This window comes from Spodoptera frugiperda, chromosome 9 (assembly GCF_023101765.2).
Source record: "Spodoptera frugiperda isolate SF20-4 chromosome 9, AGI-APGP_CSIRO_Sfru_2.0, whole genome shotgun sequence".
NCBI lineage: Eukaryota > Metazoa > Arthropoda > Insecta > Lepidoptera > Noctuidae > Spodoptera > Spodoptera frugiperda.
The window spans coordinates 8,722,456-8,750,035 of NC_064220.1; the positions used below are offsets into that span (position 1 = coordinate 8,722,456).

Genomic DNA, 27,580 nt, shown 5'->3' on the forward strand with positions numbered 1-27,580 from the left:
AAATAGGGTAGTTTATAGTCAGTAAGTCTCACACTTTCTCTCGCCTTACCCGAGACGGGAGGTTTCTTAGAAAAAAGCACATACAAACAATAGTTTAAAATCTACTATTTGTGACATGCTATGACTATACAGTTGAGGCAGTTGTGTTGCAAATGTTGCAATCGAATGGTGCTGATAGGATGGTTGTCTAACAAATTGATGACAAAGCACATGCATGAGCAACTAATAAAAATAATGCAACCCAATATTTTAATGTAATAGTTACTATATTTGTTCAAAAAAATTAATCAAATCTAAACAATAACAAGTTTATACATCCATAATTTGTTTAACATTAAAATGAAAATGACTTACAAAAATGAATCACAAACAACAATCCAAAAAAATATCTGTGTAATAAAACAAACACAATTTTTTATTTTGAACACCTCACGTAGGCTTAGGTGGTTTCTCAGTAAAGCCTATTTCCTCACCCCTTTTTAGTTTTTCCTTTAGCTTTTCAATCTGTTCTCTCTGTTGCTGATGGAAGTAGCCTTCTTCCTGAGCTGTTCCATACCTGCCCAGACCACCACCAGCTTCCCTCACCGAGCCTCCTGCACCACCACCCTTACCAGCTCCTGATCCAGGGATCCCTGCAGGGAGTGTGAAGTCGGTAGAATCAGTGTAATGTTTAACGTTAGTGTGTGCACTGTATTTGGATGTGGTCTTTCTCAGTAACAAAGTAAACTGATTCCTCGATGGCCCTTTGACCGTGTTCAGCATTCTTGACTACTTTCTCACTCAATAGTTTTGAAGAACAGTATCTTGCTAGTTTTGTCTGATTTTCTTCAGTTTCTTTGCCACTATTTCGCCTTCTTACTTTCTATTGTAAGGCTGTCAATCGCAAGATTTGCTTGTTGAACGATTTTTTACTAGCTTAACAAGGTAATTTTGTTTAATTTTGACGTTTTTGGTCTCTCAACTTGTTTGACGTAAAGGCATTATGTAATGGAAATATTTTTTATACTATATCGTCGTTGGTTTGACGTAGGCAATGCCAGTGCCAGTTGTTTTTGATATGGATGGGCAAAAAGGTTTTGTACTTCTTTGTCACAATAGGTGGTTGTTATGTGGGGGTGTGGATTGAATTGTGGAGTAAACTGTATGCTTATAGAAACTCCAGTGTACTTTTAACTCTCTTATGAAAACAAATTTCTTTGTTTTTTAGAAGATTTTGTTGAAAATTAATACCCAACATTAATAAAAACTCTCACACATGTTTTAATTGACTCTAAAAATGTCTAAAATTACTACTGTAACACATTAACTTCGCGATAACACGAATTTGTTGCAGTAAATTGCACGTATGTTCCAAATTAACACTAATTTGTTACTAATTATTTTCTCTCATATAAAAGACTTGTACTTTAGTAGGTCTGTTTATTATTGGCATTCAGTGGGTAGCAGGGAAAATGTGATTGCTCTTGGAACGAAATTAGTATTCTTCTTTACAATGAATTTATTAAAGGTAACCAAATTGTTATTTTTGCTTGTCTTTATACTCAATTTGCAAGTCGCTTCCAACTGGCCTATCTGGAAGTCATTGTGGGAGGCCTAAGTTCAGCAGAGGACATTTTATAGCTGATGATGATGATGAAGCTCGATGTGTGACGGCAGTATGAAATTAATTTGTGACTATCGTTGCTCATCCCGTGGTGGTACAACACGACTTAGAGACTGCACTGCATCTGAACCTGCTCCTTCCGAACTACGACCTCTCCAACCCACATGTCAAGTGTAGAGTTTACGAACAAACCCTTACTAGGAGGCCCATAGTGTACCAAAGAATTATAGAAGATACTGATTCAAAAAATGCTTATGAGCTGCTTTGTTGCTCAAGAGCAAGAGGCTTCACAAAATTAACGTTACTTCTTTCATTTTAGATCTCACTCCTTCTTCTGTGTGCCGGTAATGTACTTTTAAGGTAAAAATCTCATAATATTCTTTATTGTCTTAATTTATTTTTAGCATTTCTTTCTTTATTTTGAAGTTTATATTTGGTTCTCTAGGATATAATCATCATAGGCACAATCGAATTTACCAATTCTCCTTTCAATTCTTCTTTCAATTTAATTTTCAGTCCAAGCAAATCATCGAAACCATGGCAATACAACACTAGGAAGATGAACTCATTACCAGATGAGACACAACACTGTTTCTGCTACCCTGAAGGTGATCTCCCAGTCGTACACAAGCTACTGGACTCCGACAACAATGGCCTAGAACGTTTGGTCATCTATCTCTACAAATCTGTCAACTCCAACGAAATCAAAATGTACACTCCAAGTGTGGAAAAACAGATCCTTATACCCGACATACCTTACGATTCCAATGATGGACTTGTTACACTAACCAATGAAAACATTAATATGTTGTTTTACAACAATCCCTACAAAATAATTGTCTACAATGATCGCTTAGAAACTCTAAATCCGACTATAGTAAGCTCCTTACCTATTGGACTGCACCAAGGAGAGATAGAAGACATATTGCCTGGAGCTAATGATGGCACAAGCCCAAATGACCAAGATAGCAATGAATACGATTATAATGCTTACGGCAAACCTCAATATAATGGCTATGATGATTCTGATCAGCAACAACCAGGAGTCCCGCCTGTACCCTTAGACTTTGATCCAAACAATTTTCCTGGAAACGATTTAGGCCCAGATCAAAACTGGGTCGACCCAAATACAAACCTGGACGGTTTGGAGCCAGATCAAAACTGGGTCGGTCCAAATACAAATCTGGACGGTTTGGAGCCAGATCAAAACTGGGTCGGTCCAAATACAAATCTGGACGGATTGGAGCCAGATCAAAACTGGGTTGTACCAAATACCAATGTAGAGGGTTTGGGACCGGATCAAAACTGGGTTGTCCCAAATACCGATGCGGAAGGTTTGGGACCGGATCAAAACTGGGTTGTCCCAAATACAAATGTGGATGGTTTGGGACCAAATCAAAACTGGGTTATCCCAAATATAAATGTGGAGGGTTTAGAAGAAATTTCAGCCGTTTTGAATTCAAAAGACTTACAAGATCCAGAATCACAAGCTTTCCCGCTAACACCCAATGATAAACTACATTCGCAATTGGTGTATTCCTTCCCAAACCTGGGAGATCTTGAAACATCTCAGGTGGAAAACTTCGACGTATGGTTCAAGCAACAATTGAAGAGATTCCAACATCCACATTTTCCTGGTGATCTAAAAACTATAGACAGTAATCTACTCAAAATATTGGTAATCAAGATCTTCTCTGAAAATAAAATATTTGTCAGTACCAGTGGTGTGATAACAGGACCAAACGGAGAAATAATCGACACAGCTAATTTAGAACTCCGTCCACTGTTGTTAGGAGAAAAGATCAATCTTCAAATCTTCAATAACAGTCAGAAAAAAATTAGCCTTCTGAAACGTCTGCCATTTTTAGAAGGTATACTAGTCACATTAGTGTCGCCTCCACAAATATTAGGCATAATACCACTTGGTAAGATTTATTTGACCAAAAGTTCCATTTACATGGACCAGATACTAGGCCAATTAAGTGCCGTCAACAGTTCAAAGGTTTACACCAGCAAATATACTGATGCAACCGTTTATGTAAATCCATCACAATCAACTCTTAATCATATTCTTTCTGAACCAGGAAAAGTAAAAGTAGAATCGCTTTCTTCCATCTCAAGCGAAGGTAACACAGGCAATTGGGAAACAGACCTCCAGGCTCAAGCTGTTCCCCTTTCAGACAAAGAAACGCAACTGCCAAGCGCTGGCTTATATCGAAAAAATGGGCAGTATTACTCCGCTCCAAATGTACCATACCCTAACTGGCATCCCTTGGTTGAAATCCAACCTTTAGGTCAAAGAAGGAAGTTAAATGTAAAGATTGAGCATCTCGTTGAGCCCCCACCAATCAAAACAAGGAAGAAAATAAACCACGACCCTAGTCCACAGAAAGATGCGAAAACAAACGTCACAACGACAACTACACCTGAACCATCTGTGAATGTGAATTCCACAGAACCTGCCAGAAGATTCTCTGGACCCCTTCTTAAGGGAATGTTGAAGACATTGATGTTGCTTCTAAATGATTCGCCAAGTAGAAGGAACTATGAATCGAACCAAAATACTACGCAGAATTTTGATATCATCAGCGATTCTGAGCTGACCAAGTATGATGAAGATGGTCCAGATTTTAGAATCATTGGTGGCAGTGCTGCTACCGGCAGTGGAACTCCTGTCAGTAGTAAGGGCAGGAGTGGTTCTGATGAAGAATATGCATCATAAAACTTAATGCACAAAGCGTAAAATATATTTATTATTCATGTTTGTTTAGTAGTTAAGTTATTTTTAAGTGAATCCTAAAAGATAAATGAAACGGCTCGTTAATGGAATTTTGATTATAAATTAGTTATTAAATATTTGGGTTTGGGTGGCATCATTATTTTTGTCTTTTATTTGCAACTCAAAAAAAGACATTTAATTAATTTGTTACTTACGACATCTATCAACATTACATGAAACTAAATTCATTTTGCAAAACATAGGTAAGACACGTTTGAAATAGTTCATGAAGTATCACAAAGATGTCGCTTTACAGTAACTGTGTAACACTGCCATCTACACCTAACGTTCCGAACTATTTAAAGTACTACGTAACAAATTCGTGTTTCTACTACTCAACAGATGGCGCTGATGTTAGTTTATAATCTCGACACTAGGTGGCAGTAATTTTTTTAAAAATTGAAAATAATTATTTTATAAACTGCAATAAAACCAAAACAACAAAGTTAATCTAAAAAACACAATATCTAACACCTATAATCAAAGAATATGAAGCGTAAACATGGCGGCTATTTGTTTACACTCCCCGCATACACAACTCGTCGGTCAAGTTAGCATTCAAGTCAAGTTAGTCGCGCTGCTCAGCCAGTAACCGCTAGTCAGCCAAGGAACACGAGTGCCATTGGGCGCGCTCTAAAAATATCCGCGGACTTCGGCATGTTAATAAAACGAGTAAAATAACTTGACTTGTCAATGACAATAAGCATGAAAGAAGATTGTTAAGTGATTAACAGATTTTTACCAACATTTTGTCGTCAGTTTTGAAGAGACGGTTTATTTTGAAGTAAACTTGATATAGTAGTGAATTCGCGGTAATTTCCCCGTGTCGTATTGTTTGTGAATGGAATCAATGTTGCACCTATAAAAGGATGTTATCGTTACGGCATATGGTACTAGGAAACAGTATTTTCTAAATTTCATGGGATTTGAAAGCTGGTAAGTTGCATTTGTTTACTTATATCTTATTTGTTGTTCTGTGTTAAGTTTAAGTTAAGTTAGCTTATGTTGGTGCGGTCGTGTTTGTTTTGTTGTTTTTAAGTCATGTACCTAAAATTATTTACTTGATTTATGTTTCCCGTAATGTATAAAGAAGGTAATATAAAAAAATCCACAATTACAAAAAAAAAAAAACAAATCTTGTACAATACAATAATGTCTATCTGCGTAAATTTAATTCGAACATCTGTCTCGAAATATTTATTCCAATTAAACCATAAATAGGTACTTTTGAAATATCAACAAATATCGTATATCAGAATCTTCATTTTAGAACATCTATCTATTTCTCTTACAAACTCGAGTCATTGCAAAATTCTTGTAATTCCTACCTAATACATTGCATATTTCATTACCCATTTGAGGTGTGAATCTAACTTTTTGTAACGTAACTTCACAAACGTGGGTAAGCCGTATAAAACACCGACTAAATAGGTAGATATTAAACATTTTGACAATGGATATAACTTACATAGACTATGTAATACCTTCGTATTTAATTTATCTAATAGATATCTAAATAGGTATACGAAAGTCTAAGTTAGGACAGTGCAAAAAAAATCCGCGTGAGTAGGTAAGACATTATTGACACTTACATTTAATTTAATTTAATTACACTACGTATTTCAATAAATAGTGAAAAGTAACTGTAACTCCTCTGGTGTTGCGGGTATCCATCCGGGCGGCGCTGATCAATTACCATCAGGTGACCTATCTGCTCGTTTCCGTATTCCGTTAAAAAATCATATACCTCTATTTTTCTTCACTGTGTTAAAAATAATCTTAATCTTAAATTATTTCGAAAAAGTCGCGCCACAATCACAATTTTTTCCACTTACGAATGTCCATCAATTGCTCCAATTCGAATTAGTTCCACCGAAGAAAATCAACTACGGACTAATTAACAATACAATTACATAATTCTAATCAGCTAAGACAAAGAAACCATGAAATTAATAAAATATTGACAAAATACCATTGGCAATCGAAGTGGCACTAATAAACAGTAGCATTTCACAATTTAAAGAAAAAAAACGACGCGATGGCATTGGACATCATCCATTGCCAGCAGACCTTGTGTCAGGCGGTGAGACTCCCTTGCAAAACAGTTATTGTACCGCTAAGTAAAGTTTTGCAACGTGTCTCTCGTCTCCAGCATTCCGGTCAATGTGACCATATTTAATAAACTGCGACGACTTTGTGGATAAAACCATGTTTTAATTCAGTTCATGGTCGTGATATATGCAAAATAGAAACTAAATTTGTTTAGAACTAAGTGTATTATAGATGTTTACCATCACAGGTGTACTAGACAGTATCACAAAGAACAGGTATTGCCCAAATATTTGGACAAACTCAATTCAAAACTAAGATTATGGGCACATCGGAACTGCTAGTACTCTTAGAGATGTTAGAATACTGTAAGTTTATAATGAACTGCATATTGGCATTTTTAATGGGACAGTAGATACAACCATGAACACACCGGAACCTTAAACTCCAGCGCGTCCCAGGGACATGAATATCTGTCTTGGATAGCACAACGAAACGAAGAAGAAAAGAAAAAGATAGTTTCCACTTTCCTCGGAAAAATTAACCGCGGGAGACAGAATAGCCGAAGCCTAAAGGCACAAAAAGAGATTACATAACTGGGAGAAGCCCTGTCGTTAAGCACCACGGAAATTTGAATTAAAAGTAAATGAGTCCTATGTGTGAGCTGTATATTGAAGACTTATTCTTAGATTAGTTAAAAGGTATCTTCTTGATTCAATATCGCAACTGATATTATTGGAGCATAACATTGACCTTACAGACCGTACACAATACTACCCAATAGACGAATCACTAAATTGCAATGACAATAAAACTAATTTCACAATTACTAGGAAATACATTGAAGGATTTCAACTAGGTACTGGAAATAGGCAATTTGCTCTACAATATGAGTCACTGATTAAATTAGAGTTCCATGAAGCATTTAATATGCAGTTGTGGACTGAGTTGTGAATAGATCTGACAACATGATTTGATGACAGTCATCATGAACATCATTGTAAATATCAGCCACAAGAAAACCAATGATGATTGATGATTACAAAATCGAGACTTCAATGGCAAATTAATAAAAATACTGCTACCGAAATACTGCTATTAGACAGACCTTCTGAGTCCAAAACAAAGTGAGCAAAGTGCAATGAGTGAATTGATAAAAATGTCAAGCTAACAATCAAATAAAATGTCTAGAATCTAGAGCTATTAACCTATAATAAATCACAAAAGACGGAACTTAAACATTTAATAAATAATTGTAACACTAATGCCTACTACCTGAGAAAGTGACTTAATGTCCTGAAGCAGACATCTACAAGCCTATAATGACAACTAACTGATACTAAAAAATATTCAGCTGCACAATCTATTCACCGACAAGCAAAGCAAACACTGTCGATTTCTATAAAAAAGATCATTACCAAACTCAACACGTGTAAAGTCCTTTCCGGCTTCTAAGAACTCAAGATTCTCAAAATCTTTAAACATACTACAAACTTTTTTGTCTATAACCTTGTTAACACTTGAAATTTGAACATTTGAAGTGCCTTCAAGTAGTTTGTGCTTAGACGAAAATAGAAAAAGTGAACAGTCTCTCGAACTTGGAAAACAATAAAAATTCACGCTTCCCTGATCTTGGTCTTGAATGTGATTATTGCTATTGTTATACTCGAGCATAATAAATTATGTATAATAGATACCTGTGTAATATTAGGTTATAATGATATATTTTAGAACATTGGTGGCTGTAACGAAACAGATTATTCATTAGCTATGTTAGCTCATAGTATTTTTTTTATATCTAAAGGAGCCATTGTCGTATACTGATGAACAAATTAGGACTCCTTTCAAACATTTTTTTATATTTTCCATAATCCCTACACTGGGCAGACAGCTTGGGGGTCCTAGTTTTAGCTGTTGCCCGTCACTAAATCTCTTTCATATTCAGAAAAGCACGTGTAGGCGTGAACAAAAATCACATATACCAAATAATTGGTTTTCAAGTTTGTAACTGCATTAACACCGAGACAAGATATTTTATCATACTCTAAAACAAGTTTACTTACATTGAACTCAGTAATATGTATTACTTAATTTTGGCAATCGTGAAACATTACCTCACAACGTGTTTGACCAGTGACTGTTGACAAATTGTAGGCTTGAACTATGTGTGGATATAGTAATGGACTGTACGTTGGTGCATTGGTGATCGGCTGCTGATTGATTGCGAGCTAAAAATGAAGTTGAGACAATTAAAAAGTTACTTCGATGGTCAGAATACGGATTCTGGTTACTAACCAACTACGCAGGAAATATGGTTACCTTAACTTAGCTAGCTTCTACCAGCGAGTTAGCTACTTCGCCCGCGTTTCAGACCATAATCTACCCCTGTTCCAAATTTATCCCGATCCCTTCAGCCGTTTTAACGTGGAAGAGTAACAAACATCCATAATAATTTATATGGTTGATCGAACTATCAGTACTTACTCTCTGTTCTTTTGTCAGGCACTAACTATCAGTTTTACTTGCTTAATGATGCCCTGTGTTGGAACTCCTTCTATTTTCCAAGACACCCTTGAGTTTTCTCAAGATACGTTAAAATAAGAAAAATCTCTTAGTACTTTTTGTCCGTCCTGGGAATCATCGTGTTGAGCTCTCCTACTTACAACCACTCGATCAACTTCTACCTTAAAATTAATAATAATATCACGACCGTCATCATCATCAACATTATCCCAATTATCATTTTAATCGACATCAATATACAATTTTTAAAACTTTGAATTAAAACTATCAATATTTTTAACTACATATTAATTTTATTTAAACGGTAAAATCGGAATATTCCTTGAACCAATTTTAAAATTTGGAATTAAAATTGTAAACAACTCATGTGACGTCATTTAGTAGTTTATTTTGAATATTAAATAAATATAGTATATGCAAGAGACTTAGATCTCTTTTAATGTTAGTATAGTATACGAAATTGAAGGTTAAACTTATTGAAAGTATTTGTAAATCTATCCATTAGTCATAGCGTGCCAGGTACTGTATGAATCACTGATTTTTTATGCTTTTTATTATTTTTCCATGGGATTTTGTTTTTGTTGATAGCAAAAAAAGATACTTTATATGTGTAGCATTTTAACCAACTTCAGATTGAAGATGTCAACCGGAGTCCCACCTATCTAACACGGTTGTTACTAATATGAACATGGAGGCACAATCCCCAATTCTTAAATAACCATTAAATTCCTAACCCCCAAAAGGCCGGCAACGCAACTTGTAACGACTCTGGTCTTTTAGGGTGTCCATGGGTGGCGGCGATTGCTTACTATCAGGTGATCTGTCTACTCGTTTACTGGCTTATACCATAAAAATATATATGTACAATTTGTATCATTTGCGTATGCAAAGACTAAAAACAACATACATACATGTAAGTAAGTACGTATTATTCAGTAAATTTGTCATCAATTATGACATGATTTAATTACATTAATGTACGACGACCACATCAGTGTGCAAATCTGATAGCCTAACTTAGTAAACAAGTTTGTAAAGTGCATCTTATAATAACGAGATAAAGGTTGAAAATAGCGTGGCGTATGCACTTGAGTGAACTAGTTTTGTAGATAATTGTACTCATCATAGCGCTATAGGTCAAGAAATGACGCTGTGGTAGATAATAATAGTAAATTGCTGATATTTCTAAACTTACGAGAATTTGTAGGTAATTTTAGCAGTCTAGTACCAACTTACATGGCTAAAAATGGAAGAAATAACGTTTAGAATGAAAATAAGAACTTGAAGATAATATCTTTAGGGCAGAACTATCCTGATCCGGAGCTGCGGACTACCTAACGGGTTTACCGGGGCTCCGGCTCGAAAAGCAGGAGAAGGAACGGGGTGGTTTTTAGTCAGTAAGAGTCTGACACTCCCTCTCGCCTCGCCCAAGGCGAGAAAAGTCATTGGATGATTTTCCCCCCTCAAAAAAAAAAAGGGCAGAACTATAGCTCTCTATCGTTTAAGTTGATGCCAAAATTAAGAAGTTGTGGTAATCGTTCTAAAATGTGTTAATAAGCCATGACTTCTATTTTTTTTTATTAAATAAAGACACGAAAATAAATAAAGAAAATCAGAAGGATACAAGTGAAAAAAAGAAAGAGAGAGAGAGAGAGAGAAAGAGAGAGAGAGAGAGAGAGAGAAAGAGAGAGGAAATGAGAAAAGCCAACAACTAAATAAGAGAACTCTGAAGCTTAGTTAATAGATGATCCAATTGACATTATTAGTAAGATAGATATAGTAGATATATACTAGATAGTAGATATATAATTCTGCCAAAAATAATCAACAGGATAAAAAGAAACAAGTACCTAATTTATCTTGCACTATTTTCCTTGAACTTAAACGTCATTTGGGTCATCCGTAATAATATGTAATGACGCATTTACAATCAAAATCATACGTAAAATCCAATGCACGCATATTGTTAACAATACCTATATCATCTTCAAGTCAATTGCCCAGTGGAGTGTCGGGAATCCCAGTAGAAGTAATCTCGTAAACATCAATATTAATTTTATGGAAAACTTTAACAAATTTGGAAGGGGATAATTTAATACACCTATTGATGTATGCAGTGCAGAAAACAACTCAAATGGAAATATCATGACAAAACTATTCATTTAGGGATAGCCGCAAAATTGGTTCTATTTTCCTTTATATTGCGGTTATGGCAATTGATGACATCAACCAAAATTCACGGTTTACTCACATAAATTAATGGAGGAAAGGTTTACTAGTTTCGAGTCATAGATGAACTCGTCATTATGAGCAGCGTGCGCAGAAGCGGCGACGTCGCACAGCCCATTATTCTTCTTAGATCTTAAATAGTCCAAAATTATTTTCTACTTTCATTTCTATGAAACAGCTAAATGGTTTGTAGTAGTGTCTTATTGTTGTCAGTTACATCATTACCGTCTTTATTACCGTTTTTAAGGCTGAATCCATTATCATTCCAAACGGTAGGGTTATTGTTATTGTCTAAAACCACCATAAGATCTACTTCCAACAAGATTTGAAAGGAATAAAACGGAAAGGTGTCGTGTCCCCGACCCACGACATTTCTTGGCTCACCGTCAACCGTCACGATCAACACTAATCGTGAAATATCCACAAAATAAGCCAATAATTCAATAGCTTGAGAAACATCCATTTATTTAAGCTACGCTACAAAACTCTTTGTTTTTCAAGTTATTGATTTGTGTATTGTGAAAGATCCATTATCTTCATTGTTGTTTTCTCTTCCATTTGTTCCAAAATTAGGTCTAAGTAAAAGCTTTCCAATTAGAATTAAGGACCTTTTTTGAGGGGGCAAAATCTTTCAATGACTTCTCCCGCCTTGGGTAAGGCGGAAGGTTGAGTCAGACTCTTACTGACTAAAATCACCCTGTTCTTGCTTGTCCTTATCCATATGAATAAGCAAGTGGCTTAGTTACAATATAAATCTCTGTAGTAGTTTGTCCATCACCTTTCAAAAATGTGTTTATTCTTCTTTGTAGTCTTCTAACTTAGGTAAGAGTCTTTGTAACAAATATTATTTGGATTATTAGTCATTTGATTAGGTGTAGGTACTTTCTTAAATTTAACAATTAACGTGTTTATAACTGTGCCTGATTATGATAAAGCATCACAAATCCCAAGGAATTATTAACACAACTGTCATCGTGGTGGTCTCCATACGAGAAGAGGCTTTGGTCAACAGCAAAACTGGTGAAAAATCAAACACGCATGAGCTGTTGTTACTCGTACTTAGCGCAATTTGTAGGCTTTACTAGATTGAAAGAGAGATCAAGTAAGTAAGCACGTGTTATCTGCGGCACAACTGGAGCGAGTATCGCAATCTCCGTGGGTTGGACAATACTCCGGTTACTGCCTGATATTGAAACACTTTAATGTAGGCTAGTCGACACAGGCCTCTTACAATCCTTCGTAGTAGGGGGCATTGGTACAATTACTTTTTATATTTACTTTAGAACTTACCTGTATTCAATTAATAGTAATTATGGGTAGTTCATAGTCCTTTAAGTTGTTAGACTTTAGATATACAATATATTTGCTTGGTTCATTTGATGTGCTATATTATTGGAAGTTTCTGGTTTGGTTGTCAATAAGTTTTTTGTGAGTATTTAGAAAATTTCTCGTAATGAACACTAGTTTAACAGATAGATAAATATTTGATTTCTAGTATTTGGGATTTCTTGTAACGAATGGCGTGAAGTCTGGAATTATGGGTGTATTGATACATGTCTTTGGTCCTTGTAACAGATACATTATTTTGTGAAGCAGTGAAGCACTGTGTGTATAATCAGGCAGACAAACATCTACACTTTTAACGAGTGTCACTTGAAATAAGATACTTAACTGAAGCATGCAAATATTTATTCTCTTTAGTTTAGTGTTCGCAACTGTGACCGCTACACGAGAGTGCGAAGTTCAATTAATAGTATCATGGGGATTTTGGATGTTGTAATCATCCAGTAAATTTCAGAAAGCCTGAATGTCACACTAAAACTTTACCCCGCCTTGGGAACAGACTATCAGAAAAAGCACGTATTTTTTCTACAGAGTAAATAATAAAATTCACGTCTAACCCACAGCAGATAAAAATACCCCTATCGTATTCCAAACAACAGCTTTCAACACGAGATAAAATCTACAAAAGCATCTCACGTACACTAGAGGTTTATTTTCAACCATAAAAATGCTAAAATAATGTGGGTCAAAGGACCACGAACCAACCATTAAAGAATTTCTAATACAAACCAAAACTTTATCTCCATATTATTAGGAACTACTGTACGTTTAGTTTAACGTAGCTTCAACGTATGTTGCTATTCTACAAATCCTCAATTATTCTAGCGTGATTATATTTTATTGTTTGTAATTTTTGCTAAACAATCGATCCTAATATTAGGTGTTACCATTACCTTCCGATTTAATATTAACTATACCCATACAAATATAATATTTTACTAGTTCCCTATCTAAATAAAAACAATCAATCTGTTCTAAACAACACTAAGTAGTCTACAAGTACACAACTTTCATTCCAAACACATTCATCTCGTTAAAAAGACCAATCGTTTTTTAGTTAAGTCGGACAATGGTTACATCTGCTTTGTCCTCTCAGACAAGCGGAAGGACCAATTTAGGAGAGGAGGACCATTTTAGGTCAATTGGACTGTCGTTGCTCCATAAAATCAGTGATGATTGATTACTGGCCTGTGACAGTCCTATTATTAACCGATAAAGACTTAAAGAGAGGTTATGACTTTATGATGCAATGCAAGCTGTGTCGGTTATTGATTGTTTTTCGGTTTAGAAAAGTTTTTGTTTAATGATGCCAGTAGTCAGGCCTAAGGGTTAGTGTGTTTATTCAGATTCCGCCTTTTTCAAAAATCATTATTAATTTATCATTTTGATACTAAATGGAAGTCGTTACCCTAATTTGAAGTCAATTAATGTAAGGACAGATAACATTATGATCGTTTACATCAATATAATTTAGATTAATGTTTATTAAGTTGCTTATAAATATACTGATAACCCAAAATCTGCAACCAATAGTAATACATTAATAGCCTTATCGATTTCAAATGTCTGATGACTGAGACATAACTGCTCATAGTAATCAAGTTTCGGTCCACACAAGACCACAGCGAGTTCTTTGTCAAAAATAGTCGTGACCATATCATTTAATTTTCCATAAAATACAACGTGCCGTGACTAGTAATTTCTAAACCTATGCATATTTAGTACATAGGTACTTACTACAATATAACAATGTGTAGAAGATACATAAACAGTGTTTGGTATCAATGTTATAACTTAAAGGTCATTGTGTTTTGCAACACATACGCCGTGCATCAACAAAAACACGTAGGTATGGCTAACTGTTGATGATTACATTTTGGTCCTTATGTCCGCAAATTATTTTACCAATTTACTCCAAAGTAATGATGTGTTGGATATTGTTTTAAAATTGCTAAAAGATAAGATGTTTTTGTTAAAATAAAATAACAAAGAAAAACATAAGGACCAAATTAGGTAGGTAATGTGGTCCTTTTAAATATGAAGTCCTAAAAATATCATCTTCAAAACAACAATACAGTTTTAATACCAGCAATACATATGAATAAACAATACAAACAAAAATGTATTCTATAATTTAACCAAATGGCACAAATCGCCATGACACATGTCATAGAACTTAAGGACGATGGTTTAGCAACCGCAAAGATTACGAATTTGATTTCCAGTTGCGTAAAGGTTGCAGTTTCTAGGTTCCCTGAATATTAAAAGGTTTAAAAGGCTTTAAATCAGACAGGTACTTGTGTGGGTGCGCTACCGAGAATACTAATCGAGAATTTAAATAAAAAAAGAGTTTCGGTCTTTGAAATCTTTCCACCGCGTTGTTTTTGGTGTCGGAAAAAATGTTTAAATTCAAATTAGGAACTTGACAGGCGTTTTGACGTTTTACTGTTTTTTTTTTATTATTTCTTAAAAGGAGATAAATGTCTTATGAATTTTTCTTTTGATTTTATGAGAATTTGACATTTGTGTGATATGTGGTGATTCTTCAATGTCTTTCTTATTTTTTAGAATATACTTCTTATGCTTGTACTTAAATTATTGATGCAATATAAGTATTTATGTAATATTATCAGAGTAGGTTAAAAAATCTTTCTCAACGACCTTATCAAGTTTTAATTATATGCATTATAAATTATATAATAAAACGGTAACTAAACTAGTTTGTAGGAAACTCATTCGGCATTCATAAGTACCTTGGGTGTTGATTTGTCATAGTAAAAGTTGTTCTTAAATTCATTTTAAAAATAGCAGTTCAATGTCCTACTGAGTGTTTGTTTTATTATGTGTTTTATAAAATATATTTATTGACTATGAGAGAACTTTGTAAGGCATTATCTGCCATATTTTCTTGTCATTACGTTTTAAAATCCTTTCATTCATAACAGAATTACAATTCCATTAGACAATGAATACAAAATACACCATTTTACTTAACAGTACAAATAAAGAAAACTCCTTAAAAGATACATACATAATAGTAATAAATAGTTATCGACTTGTTGACATATAAGTTTAAAAAAGTCGGATTTTCCCACACAATTGCTCAAATCACGTGTAATGTCAGTAGTTCTGCTTAGTGATAAATGTAATCTGTATAATAAATCACTGAATAATAATAAAACATGTCATAATAACATCTATGTGTTACGCATGTCACGGAAAACTCACACATCAAATATACCTAGGTGAAAGACAGTAATGTCAATTTTTGTTTAAAACAGATCTCATAGTTACATCTTCTATCGCTCTTTCTCTTATATGTATGGTACGGTACGAACCTGTTGTTTCTACCAATGCTTTTTATTATAATTTGTTGTTCATAACCCTGATTGGTCTTCTAATCAGGTTAAAGCCTAAAGTCAGTATTCAATGACTCGTGGTATACTTTTTTTTAAGGGGGGAAAATCATCCAATGACTTCTCTCACCTTAGGCGAGGCGAGAGGGAGTGTCAAACTCTTACCGACTAAAAACCACCCCGTTCCTACTCCTGTTTTTCAAGCCTCGTGGTATACTTAAGCTAATGTGCTTATATTATGATGATGATAAACCACAACTCATTGTAGATGGGAACCGTTAACTCATTTTCAAATGATGCATAGTTCGTTCGAAATATTCAGTAATTCGACCAAAATGTGTGTAATTAGTTCAAATACGTGAGACATTAACAAATATAATTAGTAACAGTTAATAATAATCTTGTGCAAAACAACTCAAGGTCGATGCATTGCAAGTTTGTGTCTTAAATTGGCAATGTTTGGCTATTTTAAAAGAATGCCTATCAATCTAGAGTAATGAGTCGTATCGAAATAGTCACATTAAGGTGCGAACTGCGGTGAACTGCCACCATTTAACATTGCTTACTACCAAGATCATAAGTTAAGAAAAAAACGTTTAACAGCGTTCGTCAACTGGCCTTGGAATCGAACTTTAGACTTACTGACGTGTCCACAATCTCATTTGCAATCAGAAACTTAAGAAGGTATTAAAATAAGCATCATACAACATATAATATAAACAGTAGGAAAGCTATTCGGACGAAAGGACCAGAAATAGTCCTTCGATCTACAGACTTCATAGATCTCTTTAGAGTGAATAAAGCTGCAATAATAGTAGTTAGTAACAATAATAGCTTAAGTTATTGATGGACTAGGTACAAAATCAACACACAACCTGCACATTAGTTATATTATTTCAATAACAATCCTGCCGCCATTGTTTCTTATGACTCAGTGACACGCGTCGAACTAACTTCAACAATAATATTTATTTATAGATTATAGGAACACTTTCTAATATAAACCACGTAGTAAGCAGTAATTATGAAGTTATTAAGTAATAGTTTTGAAGTAATTTTGTAAGAATAAATGTGATACTTTATAGTTTTTGTCGTAGACTCGTTTCGGTCACGTGTGGATGCACTTGACCTTTTTAGAGGGCATGACGGAGACGCCTGTTAAATTAACATTCGTGAGGTATGATTATACTTGATATGAATATAGCTCAGCTGTATTTACGATGATATATCCATGTCATGGATGCAGTCGGTTATATCCAGTGGATATAGGTGGTGGCTAGTCATTCTATGTGGACTGTGGAGGACTAAGGGGAGGTCTTTGTTCAACAGTGGACGTCTCTCGGATGATGATGATGGTGATGATATCTACGACATTGTGTAAAAAACCGAAGTCAAGAAGCTGGTAGATGATTTCAAGACCTGGCTTCTGATATGCCTGGTCGATCCTGAATCCTGACTTTTTCTTTCGCTTCGACTTTCTACCAGGGTAAAGGTTCTTTAATCCTCCAATTGCTTGGCCTTAAATCTTCTATCTTCAATTCTACTCTATTAGTCTTCTTTTGCACAACATTGATATTATAAAGTACAAATAATGTCCTTGTACAGCATGAGCTCCATAAGTGCATTCATATTGGAATCTTAATATCAATGCACTGGTAATGGCCAGTCTACTATGAAGAACATTGCTACCCACTAATAGGACCTGTTTGGTACACCTATATCCTTGTAAATATCGGAGGCAGTGAACTTTCATTGGTTTTTCCTTATCCTCCCCCTCCTGACATGAGGAACACCTCCGGACATGAAATACGAAGAAATGTTCACAGTTTTTTTTTTAAATCATTCGTGTACAAATAGGACATTTTGATAATTATTTTTTATTTACGACATCGCAAATATGCGCCCAAAAAGACCACAATATTTCTAGATATCCATTTGAGACAAAAATAAGCAACAGGACAAAATACTGAAATCCGAAATTACTATAACTTTTTACTATTAAAATACCATCTGTCCCAAATATCAATACCAAAACACTTTCAGAGTTCAATGCAGTTGCAATAAAACACCCACACTTTGTCTCATTCAAGAATCGAACCACCTGACCGACCTTGTACGAAATTGGTTCATTAGACCAACTAGTACTCATCCATTGGCAGTGAAAGGTATTTACAGTATCTGGCGATAAATATTGCACATTAACTAAATAATTAAAAACAAATAATATTAATATTACTTTTCTTTTTTATCATTAATGACTTATTTGATTAGTTTAAGTGGCTACACTACATATGAAAAAACAAACTCACTTTCTCTGTCCATATGTATGCTTAAATCTTTAAAACTACGCAACGGATTAAGATGCGGTTTTTTTTTATAGATAGAGAGATTCAAGAGGAAGGTTTATATGTATAATACATGCATAATATATCTCCATTGCATCCATGCGAAGCTGGTGCGGGTCGCTAATATAATCATATACTGGGGCCCAGTAGCGCTGATGCCTGATCCAGAGCTTCGGACTACCTAGCGGGTTTACCGGGGCTCTGGTTCGAAAAGCAGGAGTAGGAACGGGGTGGTTTTCAGTCAGTAAGAGTCTGACACTCCCTTTCGCCTCGCCCAAGGCGAGAGAAGTCATTGGAAGATTTTTCCCTCTCAAAAAAAAAATATTATCATATACACAGCGTCTTGGCTGATTATGTCTTTTCAAAGGTCAATATGCAATATTTATTGCCTGGTACTGTACTGTATTCAATGTCCTTGGCTTACCAGAACCTCTTATTACATTCATATGTGCCTTAAATCAAGTTTAATGTGCAGATTGTACGTCTACCCAACCTAAGTTACCCAGTTTGTTTTTAGAATTTCAACTTTAAACATTTTGTGGTAAAGTTTAAAATACATTTGATTTATTAGTTTAGCTTGATGTGCTGTCGTGTTCACGATGAGCAGAAATATGTATTCTGAAATACGATAGTAAGATACGTTGGGGACTTTTTTCTAGCTCAAGTTGTTATGCGACCAGTACGCGTTTTTGTCGGTCATCGTGGCAAAAAATGTACAAAAAGTATGGATGTATCTAATAGCGATTTAATATTATATAATTATGACGCAGATACTTGCAAATTGATTGAGGTATCTTCGCTTCGACATTGGTGGTTAATTTTCTGATAAAAAAACGTCAATTGATATGTTATTTTTGTAAGGTCAGCCTTGTAAGGTTGCGAGTAAGGACATATTATAATTTCACAGTAGCAACCACATATACGGCGCCGTCCTTATTTATCACACTCAGACTCTTACTGACTAAAACCATCCCGTTCCTACTCCTGCTTTTCGAGCTGGAGCCCCGGTATACCCGCTAGGTAGTCCGCAACTCCAGACAGACAATACCTTGAGAGTAGGCAGAGGTACATTACGGCACGTAATGCCGTTATACAATGTACACCCGCTTTTCACCATTTGTTTTTTAAGTCCCATGTAATAAGGGGTGAGCCTATTGCCATATACTGGGCACAATTCCAGACTCCGTGCTACTACTGAGAAATTTTCGAAAAACCGAAAAAAGCCCAGTAATACTTTGCCCCAGACGCACAAACTTGCAACCACTCAACCAATGAGGCAGTCACTTGCTTGTTTTAATAAAATTCAATTTCAACACTATGTTATTATAATTATCCTGACCACGTGTTCTACAATTGTACTTCACAAAATATCAGTGAGGCATTTTATTCCTAGTTATAAATACTATCGCCTTCAAGGATAACAACTTACTGACATTTCGTACACAAAGCTTATAGTCGAGGCCTATGGATATACTTATTACAATACATACATATACAAACATATATATATAATACATAGATTGTATTAAGGTGTTCCAAACTGGTAGCCTCTGGCTATAAATACTTACGACTTACAAAAAGTATTTCAACTTTTCATTCCCCTTCAGAGGTTGGACCCGATACCTCCTTTAAGTGCAGATCATGGCCACCGGGGAGGTTTTAGTGAGGTAAAAATCCCACACTCTAGTTTTTCCCCAAAAAGCTAGGCGCCTTTTGAAGGTTTCCCCCTGTCAACTAAAAATAAAAAAAGAGGTAAAGGTTAACCAATATGAGAATTAACATATTAAGTCATGAGTGACGTTTGGTCACGATAGTAAATGATTTCCCCTAATTTACTGCTACTGAAATATGTAAATATACATATAAATACACACGAGACAAAAACAGCAACAAAATAAAACCCATAGTTACTTTATCAAACGAAACAGATACAAGTATTCCATTATTGATTTATTTACGATAATTTATCAGAGACCTCATAAAATACTATAATTAAAAAGATACAGTCGTCGATGCCACATTCTTTTTGTCCAACAGTTCCGGGTGCGAACCACTGTGCAAGTTTTAGGTCACGATTCTTTTTTGTCTACGCTCGTGTTTATTTTGACTTATGTCAGCACTTTTTGTTATTTCGATCACTGTGCTACTTTTTTAACTGTTATGTCAATGTAATTTAATGTAAGTAAATATAGTTGCTTTTTGTTCGATAGTAGCTTACATGGTGGATTTGGACAATTTATTTTCTATTGTATAGATTCCTATTTCGTCATGTTTAAAATTGTTAAGCCTTAGACTTAGGTGAATATTTGGCAAAAAGAATTAACCGATTCAGTTAGATATTAGACTAGCTACTTCCGCGCGTTTTGCTTGGCTTCTATAAGTCATAGCGTGATGTTTTACGGACCAGTAGTTCCGGAGATTAGCGCGTTCAAACAAACAAACTCTTCAGCTTTATAATATTAGTATAGAAGTATAGATTATTGTCAAGTTTTTTGCTTAGAAACACATAATAGGATTATAAATAGAGAAGAAGTTATTGCCTAATATTAAACAGGTACTAGAGGAAAATCATCTCCCGCAATGAGTTTTCACGCCTTGGGTGAGATGAGAGGGGTGTCAGACTCTTACTGGCTAAAAACCACCCCGTTCTTATTGCTGCTTTTCGAACCGGAGCCCAGGTAACCCGCCGGCAGTCCGCAGTATATAACACCCTTGCGTGTGTTCCCTGAAACATAGAAGAAGCTAATCAATCTAAAAATAATTAGCAATATTATTAGATAGGTACACGTTAAGTCATTACATCATAAATTATGATTATAAACAGTTTTCCTAAGAATTGTTTATAATAATTATCTGATGAACTTTATAATAATCATAATATTTATAATTTAACTTGTACAAACAAACATAATGGAATTTTATTTCGTAACATCTACGGCCTTTTGATTTTATAGTTACAATCACTGTTAATAAAACCTGTCTATCTATTAAATATTATCAAGCTGTAATAATTCGTATGCTGTATTGTTTCTTTTTTAAAACAAAGTTTTAAATGTTTTTAACCTTTTAAAACAGTTAGTAAAAGTTGTTAGGTTCAAATGGTAGGTCAATACCATTAAGCAAATACAAAGAGATGTCATAACTGGATTCCCCTTTAACATAGTATTTTTTTTTTTATTTATTTTAAGGAAGGCTTACAGACTAATAACATTATTTAGATACTAACTATAGGTTTAACTTATTGCTAATAACAAGCCCCCACATGTAATGCATGACTATTTACGGGGAGCACGAGACGTTACAAACTACATCCCTCTCTATTTTCCAACATGGAGGACGTTACTACGAACACCTTCCTAGTTGTCCACGTTTTAATGTGCCTCTTTCTGAACGCTTTAGCCTATCTACACCTTTTTACTTATAATATCATTAGGCAGGGTCCAATTATTTTGTCACAGTGCACAATCATATTATAGCATCTCCTCTTTGTTCTTGCAACATTTCATGCTTATAAAGTAAGTATGGAAATTTTACTAAAATAAATATAAAGATTGGTATTAGAAAATACAGAAAACAATCAGTGAATAATATCAATTAATCCTTCCTTCATACGATATTAGACCTAGGTATGTTGAAAATTAGTTTCCTTTAAAGACCAGATTTGCCAATCATTTCTGCAATTGACAAAGAAACTTGTCACCTTTTTTAAAGTTATACCACACACCAATGTCTCCCTAACACACGTTTAAAGGTATTAATGTAATAAAAATGTTTCCATAAATAACTCCCACTTACACATCACATAATGTTCCTAACTACAAATAGAGCATCCTCAATCATTAGGGTGTTTAGCACCATTCGCAGGAACAGCTGTTTTTAATAATTTGTTCAGGATTTCCGTTAACGTAAGTTTTTTCTTTACAGCTTAGGTATTAACAATGTTTATTGTTCCAATTTTTGAAGTTTACGATTATCCTGATTTGAACGAAACAACGAACTTATAACCTCAGTACAAGTTTGCTTAACGTTTAATATAATTGATTGATGGACCTGTTCGAATATACCAACCAATCAAAGCGCCGAATGAGCTGTCGAGTTTCGACTACTTTAAACGTAAAGCAAACTCATACTAAGGGTAGAAACACTTACGTTATTCAGGGATGATTTGCTAGTGTCGGATATGAGTTAAATGTAATAAGTAATTCATTTTGCTCTATCAAGTTCGCCCAGTACCTGATATATCATAGTCAAACTGATATAAAAGTTCCTATGAATTAATGAGAAAGATTTTCTTTCATCATCGCTACACATGGCTATCAAAGACATTATTTTTTTTCTAAATCCGAAGATTAGTCGTCGAACTAAATCGGTTCCGGTATTAAAAATAAAATCACACATTAGTTTTAAGCAACTCTTTGTGTGATCCACAAATTGTTGTTTCAGGTCTGGGTGTTATGTGTATGTGAACTGGTATGTTTGTAAACGCACCCACGATACAGAAAAAAATCCTAGTGTGGGGCAACTTTTAAATGAAGAAAGATTTAACAATTCACAACTATTTTGGAATAATTATAATTATGAAACTAAACTACTAACTAATTCTTATAGACCTTTTCATTTAGAAAAGGAAATCATTGACAGAATTGCTATTTTTAAATGACCCGATTGCATTGAAGCGAAAACTTTTAATTAGTTAAAAGGCGTTTAGTCGACTTTTTATTTTATTTAGTCGACTAATTTTAGTGATAATAGTGTTGCTACACCGCGCCGGTTATTCGATACGCTGAGTTTTGGTACGTTTTTAACTGAATTTAGAATGGAATGTGAGTTCAAAGACGTTTTTGGTTTTCGACTTTTGATTTGAATACGGTAATAATATTTTAACTATGAAAATGAGATCGCCATTTTATGAGCTATAATAAAAAAGGTTTATTGCACATTATGACCAATATATTTACTATAACTGTCTCGTTGGTCGATGCCGTAATGTGCACCTGTGCCTACCCCATCAGGGATAAAAAGCGTGACGTTGTGTATATTCACCATAGCTAGTAAGCTACCTTCATTTCAAAGTACATAGGTACTAGATATAGGTAATTGTACTAAATCTAAAAGTCAACGATCCCACCAATTGTCGTGAACACATAATGCTAGGGTACACATTGTGTGCAGCTAAGGATGGAACAATAATGACTGAACCTCACTGATCACCGACGTAGAAACCGCCATAAACGCACCTCGAAATACACTATCACGCCAAAACTATTCAAGCCATTTTCACCTTTATTAACGAAGGCTTAAAGTTAAAACTCAAATACAACAGCGTGGGGTAGCTTGATGTGCCGTACGTACTACGGACTTCCTTTCAACTTGAATTATTGTCATGGTCTACTCATTAGACCATTAAAGCTTCAACATGCATTAAGGTAATGTTTTATATAAGTACAAAGAGTTATGTTATTCTCAAGGTAAAGGTTTCTAGATACGTGTAAGATGGTTGCTTTGTTTTCATAATATAGGTAACTTTGTGTCTTTTTTTCCCAGGTGCAATTTATGTTATGAATACTTGTAACAGAACACGTGCTTAAGGACCGTCCATTCATCACGTGAGATTTTATTAGTGTTTCTTAAAGCAAGATATTGCTAGCCTATTTTCGGTTTTTCGAAAATTTCTCAGTAGTAGCACGGAGCCTGGAATTGTGCTCAGTACTTATATCGCAATACGCTCACCCTCTATTACATGGGACTTATAACATAGATGGTGCAAAGTGGGTGTACATTGTATAGCGGCATTACATGCCGTAATGAGCACCTCTGCCAACTTTTTTACCCAAAATTGGGAGAAAGCAAATAAAAAAAGGAATGCATGTTTTCCCCAAAAACTGCGCAACAAAATACGATACAATTTTGGATTCAGATAGATAGCACAGAAAATCTTTATAAATTAATTTTTAGAACTTTAGGACAGACAATCTTTATAAATTCATTCAATTAATAATACTACGATTAAAAGCACTTAAAGACTAAATAATGATGTATGAACATCTAAAAATACACAAAGTCATTTCATAATTTAGCAGATTTGAGGTCATTACTGCGCATGCGTTTACAATGATATTATTTCGACACTGGTTGTAGCAGCAATGCAATGATGTATCTCTGATAAACCAGATTGAGTGCTATGGTTATGTAATTAGAGTCGATTGCTGAATGAATCGGTGGGTGAATGGTCAAAATATTTTTTCGACTACTAGAATTTCAGCCTGTTTCTTTGGTCCAGTGGTCGCGAGTGCGACTGTTGGACAGAGGGCTTCGATTTGCTTCCAGAAAATATCACTGGGCTTTTTCCGGTTTTTCGAAAATATCTCAGTAGTAGCACAGGGTCTGGAATTGTACAACACAAATAGTGAAAAGTGGGTGTACATTGTACAATGGTATTACGTGCGGTAATGTGCAGATGCACCTCTGCCAACCCCTTCAGGGATTAAAGGCGTCACGTTGTTGTTGTAGAATTTTAGCTGTGAGGTAAGGATTTGAAATTGTTAACTAACTTAAGTTGTATTTAGCATCTTAACTTCCATTTGTTTCTCAAAAAAATGAATACCAATTTTATTTTAAACAAAACAGTTTTAATTCTTGACTCTGTCATTCACACTAATGTAAACCCATGTAATACCTTCTTGAGTGCCAATGACATGGAAACATAAACATAATTTTCCAATACATAAAGAAGCTTAATACATACCTAATAACATGTTTTCCACCAATAGTAATAACGATATCATTTCTTTAAGGTTTACCTTGTGTTAACCTTCAATTCTTCGTAGCATCAAAGGTTATCGGTTATTTCCTTAAACAAGACTAAAAAATACGTAATACTTTGTTACTCAACCGCTAACAAGGTTGTATTGGACACTAGAAAAACCTGAACCATCTTGATGACCTCACTAGTATAATGTTATTGGATTTGTTTAAATTGAGTATTTAATTAATATTAGGATTTAATTTATAAATGTCTGCGGTGGTCGTGAATCACGATTGCAACTGGTAATCACGAAATTGTTGGATTTCTTGTTTAAAATTTCTGTTTTTTAGGTTTAGAAAATAACAATTAAAGGTTGCGTGATTTTTAGTCTTTGTTTTAAAATAACGCTTGAACAAAAGTGTAACAAAAAACCTAGCTTTCTGTTTAATCTACCTATGTTATTTAAAAAACGTACAGTTCCAACCCAGCAAGTCCCAATGTGACTTTTTCTAAAGTTTATGTAGTTTCTAAAATTAAATCCAATGTGACTTTTTCTGAGTTATATCTAAGAATACTTACATCACTGACTAACAGTGAAGGAAAACATCGTGAGGAAACCTGGGCTTACAATTTCTGATTATAAGTTTGAAATCGCCAACTCGCATTGAGCAAGCGGTGTGATTAATGCTCAAACCTTCTCCGTTAGAAAAAAGGTCTTTGGCCAGCAGTGGCCACTTATAGGCTGATGATGATGTGTAGTATAGCTTGGAGGTCTAGGAAAAGTTATCAGACATTTTTTTTGTTACTTGGGTACTTAAAATGTCATACACTACAGCGTATCTCGTTTCCAAAACCAGTTTATAAATGATAATCTCACACCAATTTATGCATCACGTGTATGATGAGCATGCATATTTAAATTTTATAGTTTCTGAGCATCACTGATTACTCTGACATTAAAGGAGACATCTTGATTATCATACCTACCTGGTAATTCTGCTAAATTATCATATTTATGCGAAAAGTCCATTGAAGCTACGTTAATAGTATTATTATCGTGTAACTGTGTGCTTTAGGGATGATGAAAATTTAAAATCTATTTAGTCTGTCAATTAGGTATCTAATTAAAAATATTAGATAGTTATTTTTTTTTTTGTCATATAATAGTAGTTTTTTTTTGAGTTCTCCCGCTTTGGGCGAGGCGAGAGGGAAAGTCAGACTCTCACTGACTAAAAACCACCCCGTTCCTACTCCTGCCTGTCGAGCCGGAGCCCTGGTAAACCCGCTAGGTAGTCCGCAGCTCCGGAGGCATCAGCCCTGGGGTCTAATTCAAACCTCCGTGCTCGACTACTTAAAACCGTTCAATCAAAGAGCATAATTCTGTGGTGTCAAGGTAAAAGGGGATAAGTCATAAATTTTGAAAATTGAGTTAATGACACAGTTGGATGAAATAAATGAATTAGTTTTACGGTAAAAAGGAGATAAGTCAATTTAAATGGACTTATCCCCTTTTTCTCAAATTAAATTGACTTATCTCCTTTTTACCGTAAAACTAATTTATTTATTTTATCCAACTGTGTCATTAACTCATTTTTCAAAATTTATGACTTATCCCCTTTTGCCTTGACACCACAGAATTGTTTCCTTCGCATAACAAAGCACTGTATTATAATAGTTAATAACTTGCAAATAAAGCGGATTGTATTAATGCCCTCGGCGCAAAAATATTGGGCAATGCTACTGCATGATAGTGAAAGGACGCTTTGAAATCGATCTTGTTTGTCTCTGGCCTAAAGTATGAACAGTGGCGGGAAACTGACGCCATTTTGAAATCGAATCAATTTATGCGGTTATTACAAACTTCGGTTACCAAAAAAAGGGTAAATAATTCGCAGTAAATTGACATTTTCGTAATGATTTGTGATGAAATTGATAAGTTTTATTGAATAATTGGTTTTGGTGACAATTTTATGATTTCTTTTTACAACTAGATTCTAGATTAATTATTGGTCATTTGAAACTTTGGAAGTAGGGTAGACTGGGGGCAGTAGTAACAGTGGACAATTGTAACATTGGCGATATTTTGACTATTAAGCCATTAACGCATGTGTGCGTGAGCCTGAATACGCGCAGGACACGTCCCGACCTGCTCACTAGCCAGCAGCGCGGTAGCTGCGAAACTGACGTATTAACGACGAAATTTTATTTCTGTAGCACCAAAGTAAGTTTTTCGTACTAATTAATTGTGTAATATCTACTTAAATAATCTATATTCTCTCGAGATTTTTCATTAAGTCACTTTCTGAGCTATTGTATTTTGCGTGGCCTAATGCTTATTTAATAATATTTAGTGTAGTATTAATTATTTCGATTTTTCCATAGATTGTGTATTAGGGACAGTTGTACCACTGACGACGGGGACAATTGAAACGTTACAATTGTCCTCGTGTTACAATTGTCCACGTGTCCAATTTCGGAAATTGGAAAAGGAAGACTGCAATATATAGATACCCCAGAAAAAGAAGCTATACGTAGAGAAGCAGAAACAAGGGAAAAAGCAAAACAAATTAAAATAAATTTTAGTGCAGATAGTACAAAAGGTCGGGA

General features: G+C 34.7%; 2 protein-coding genes across 3 annotated transcripts in view; both read left to right on the forward strand.

Moving 5' to 3' along the window:
* Nucleotides 1-1,380: 1,380 nt before the first annotated feature.
* On the forward strand, nucleotides 1,381-4,482 carry LOC118271386 (uncharacterized). The gene is made up of 3 exons (XM_035587470.2): nucleotides 1,381-1,507; nucleotides 1,923-1,963; nucleotides 2,120-4,482. Exons 1-3 carry the CDS (start codon nucleotides 1,493-1,495, stop codon nucleotides 4,323-4,325), a joined length of 2,262 nt encoding a protein of 753 aa, XP_035443363.2. The 5' UTR covers nucleotides 1,381-1,492; the 3' UTR covers nucleotides 4,326-4,482.
* A 437-nt stretch (nucleotides 4,483-4,919) lies between these two features.
* LOC118271203 (torso-like protein) overlaps nucleotides 4,920-27,580 on the forward strand; it is a 58,560-nt gene continuing 35,899 nt past the window's right edge. Inside the window, exon 1 of one of the 2 annotated variants that reach the window (XM_050695901.1) lies at nucleotides 4,920-5,318. The gene's annotated coding sequence lies outside the window, so the exon portion shown is untranslated. The remainder of the gene's footprint in view (nucleotides 5,319-27,580) is intronic. The other variant, XM_050695902.1, reaches the window with a different exon arrangement.

What these genes read in the sequence shown, in the direction of transcription:
- LOC118271386 (XM_035587470.2), top strand. An exon ending in GCCGGTAATGTACTTTTAAG is followed by an intron (nt 1,964 to 2,119) that starts GTAAAAATCTCA and finishes TTTAATTTTCAG; the next exon opens with TCCAAGCAAATCATCGAAAC.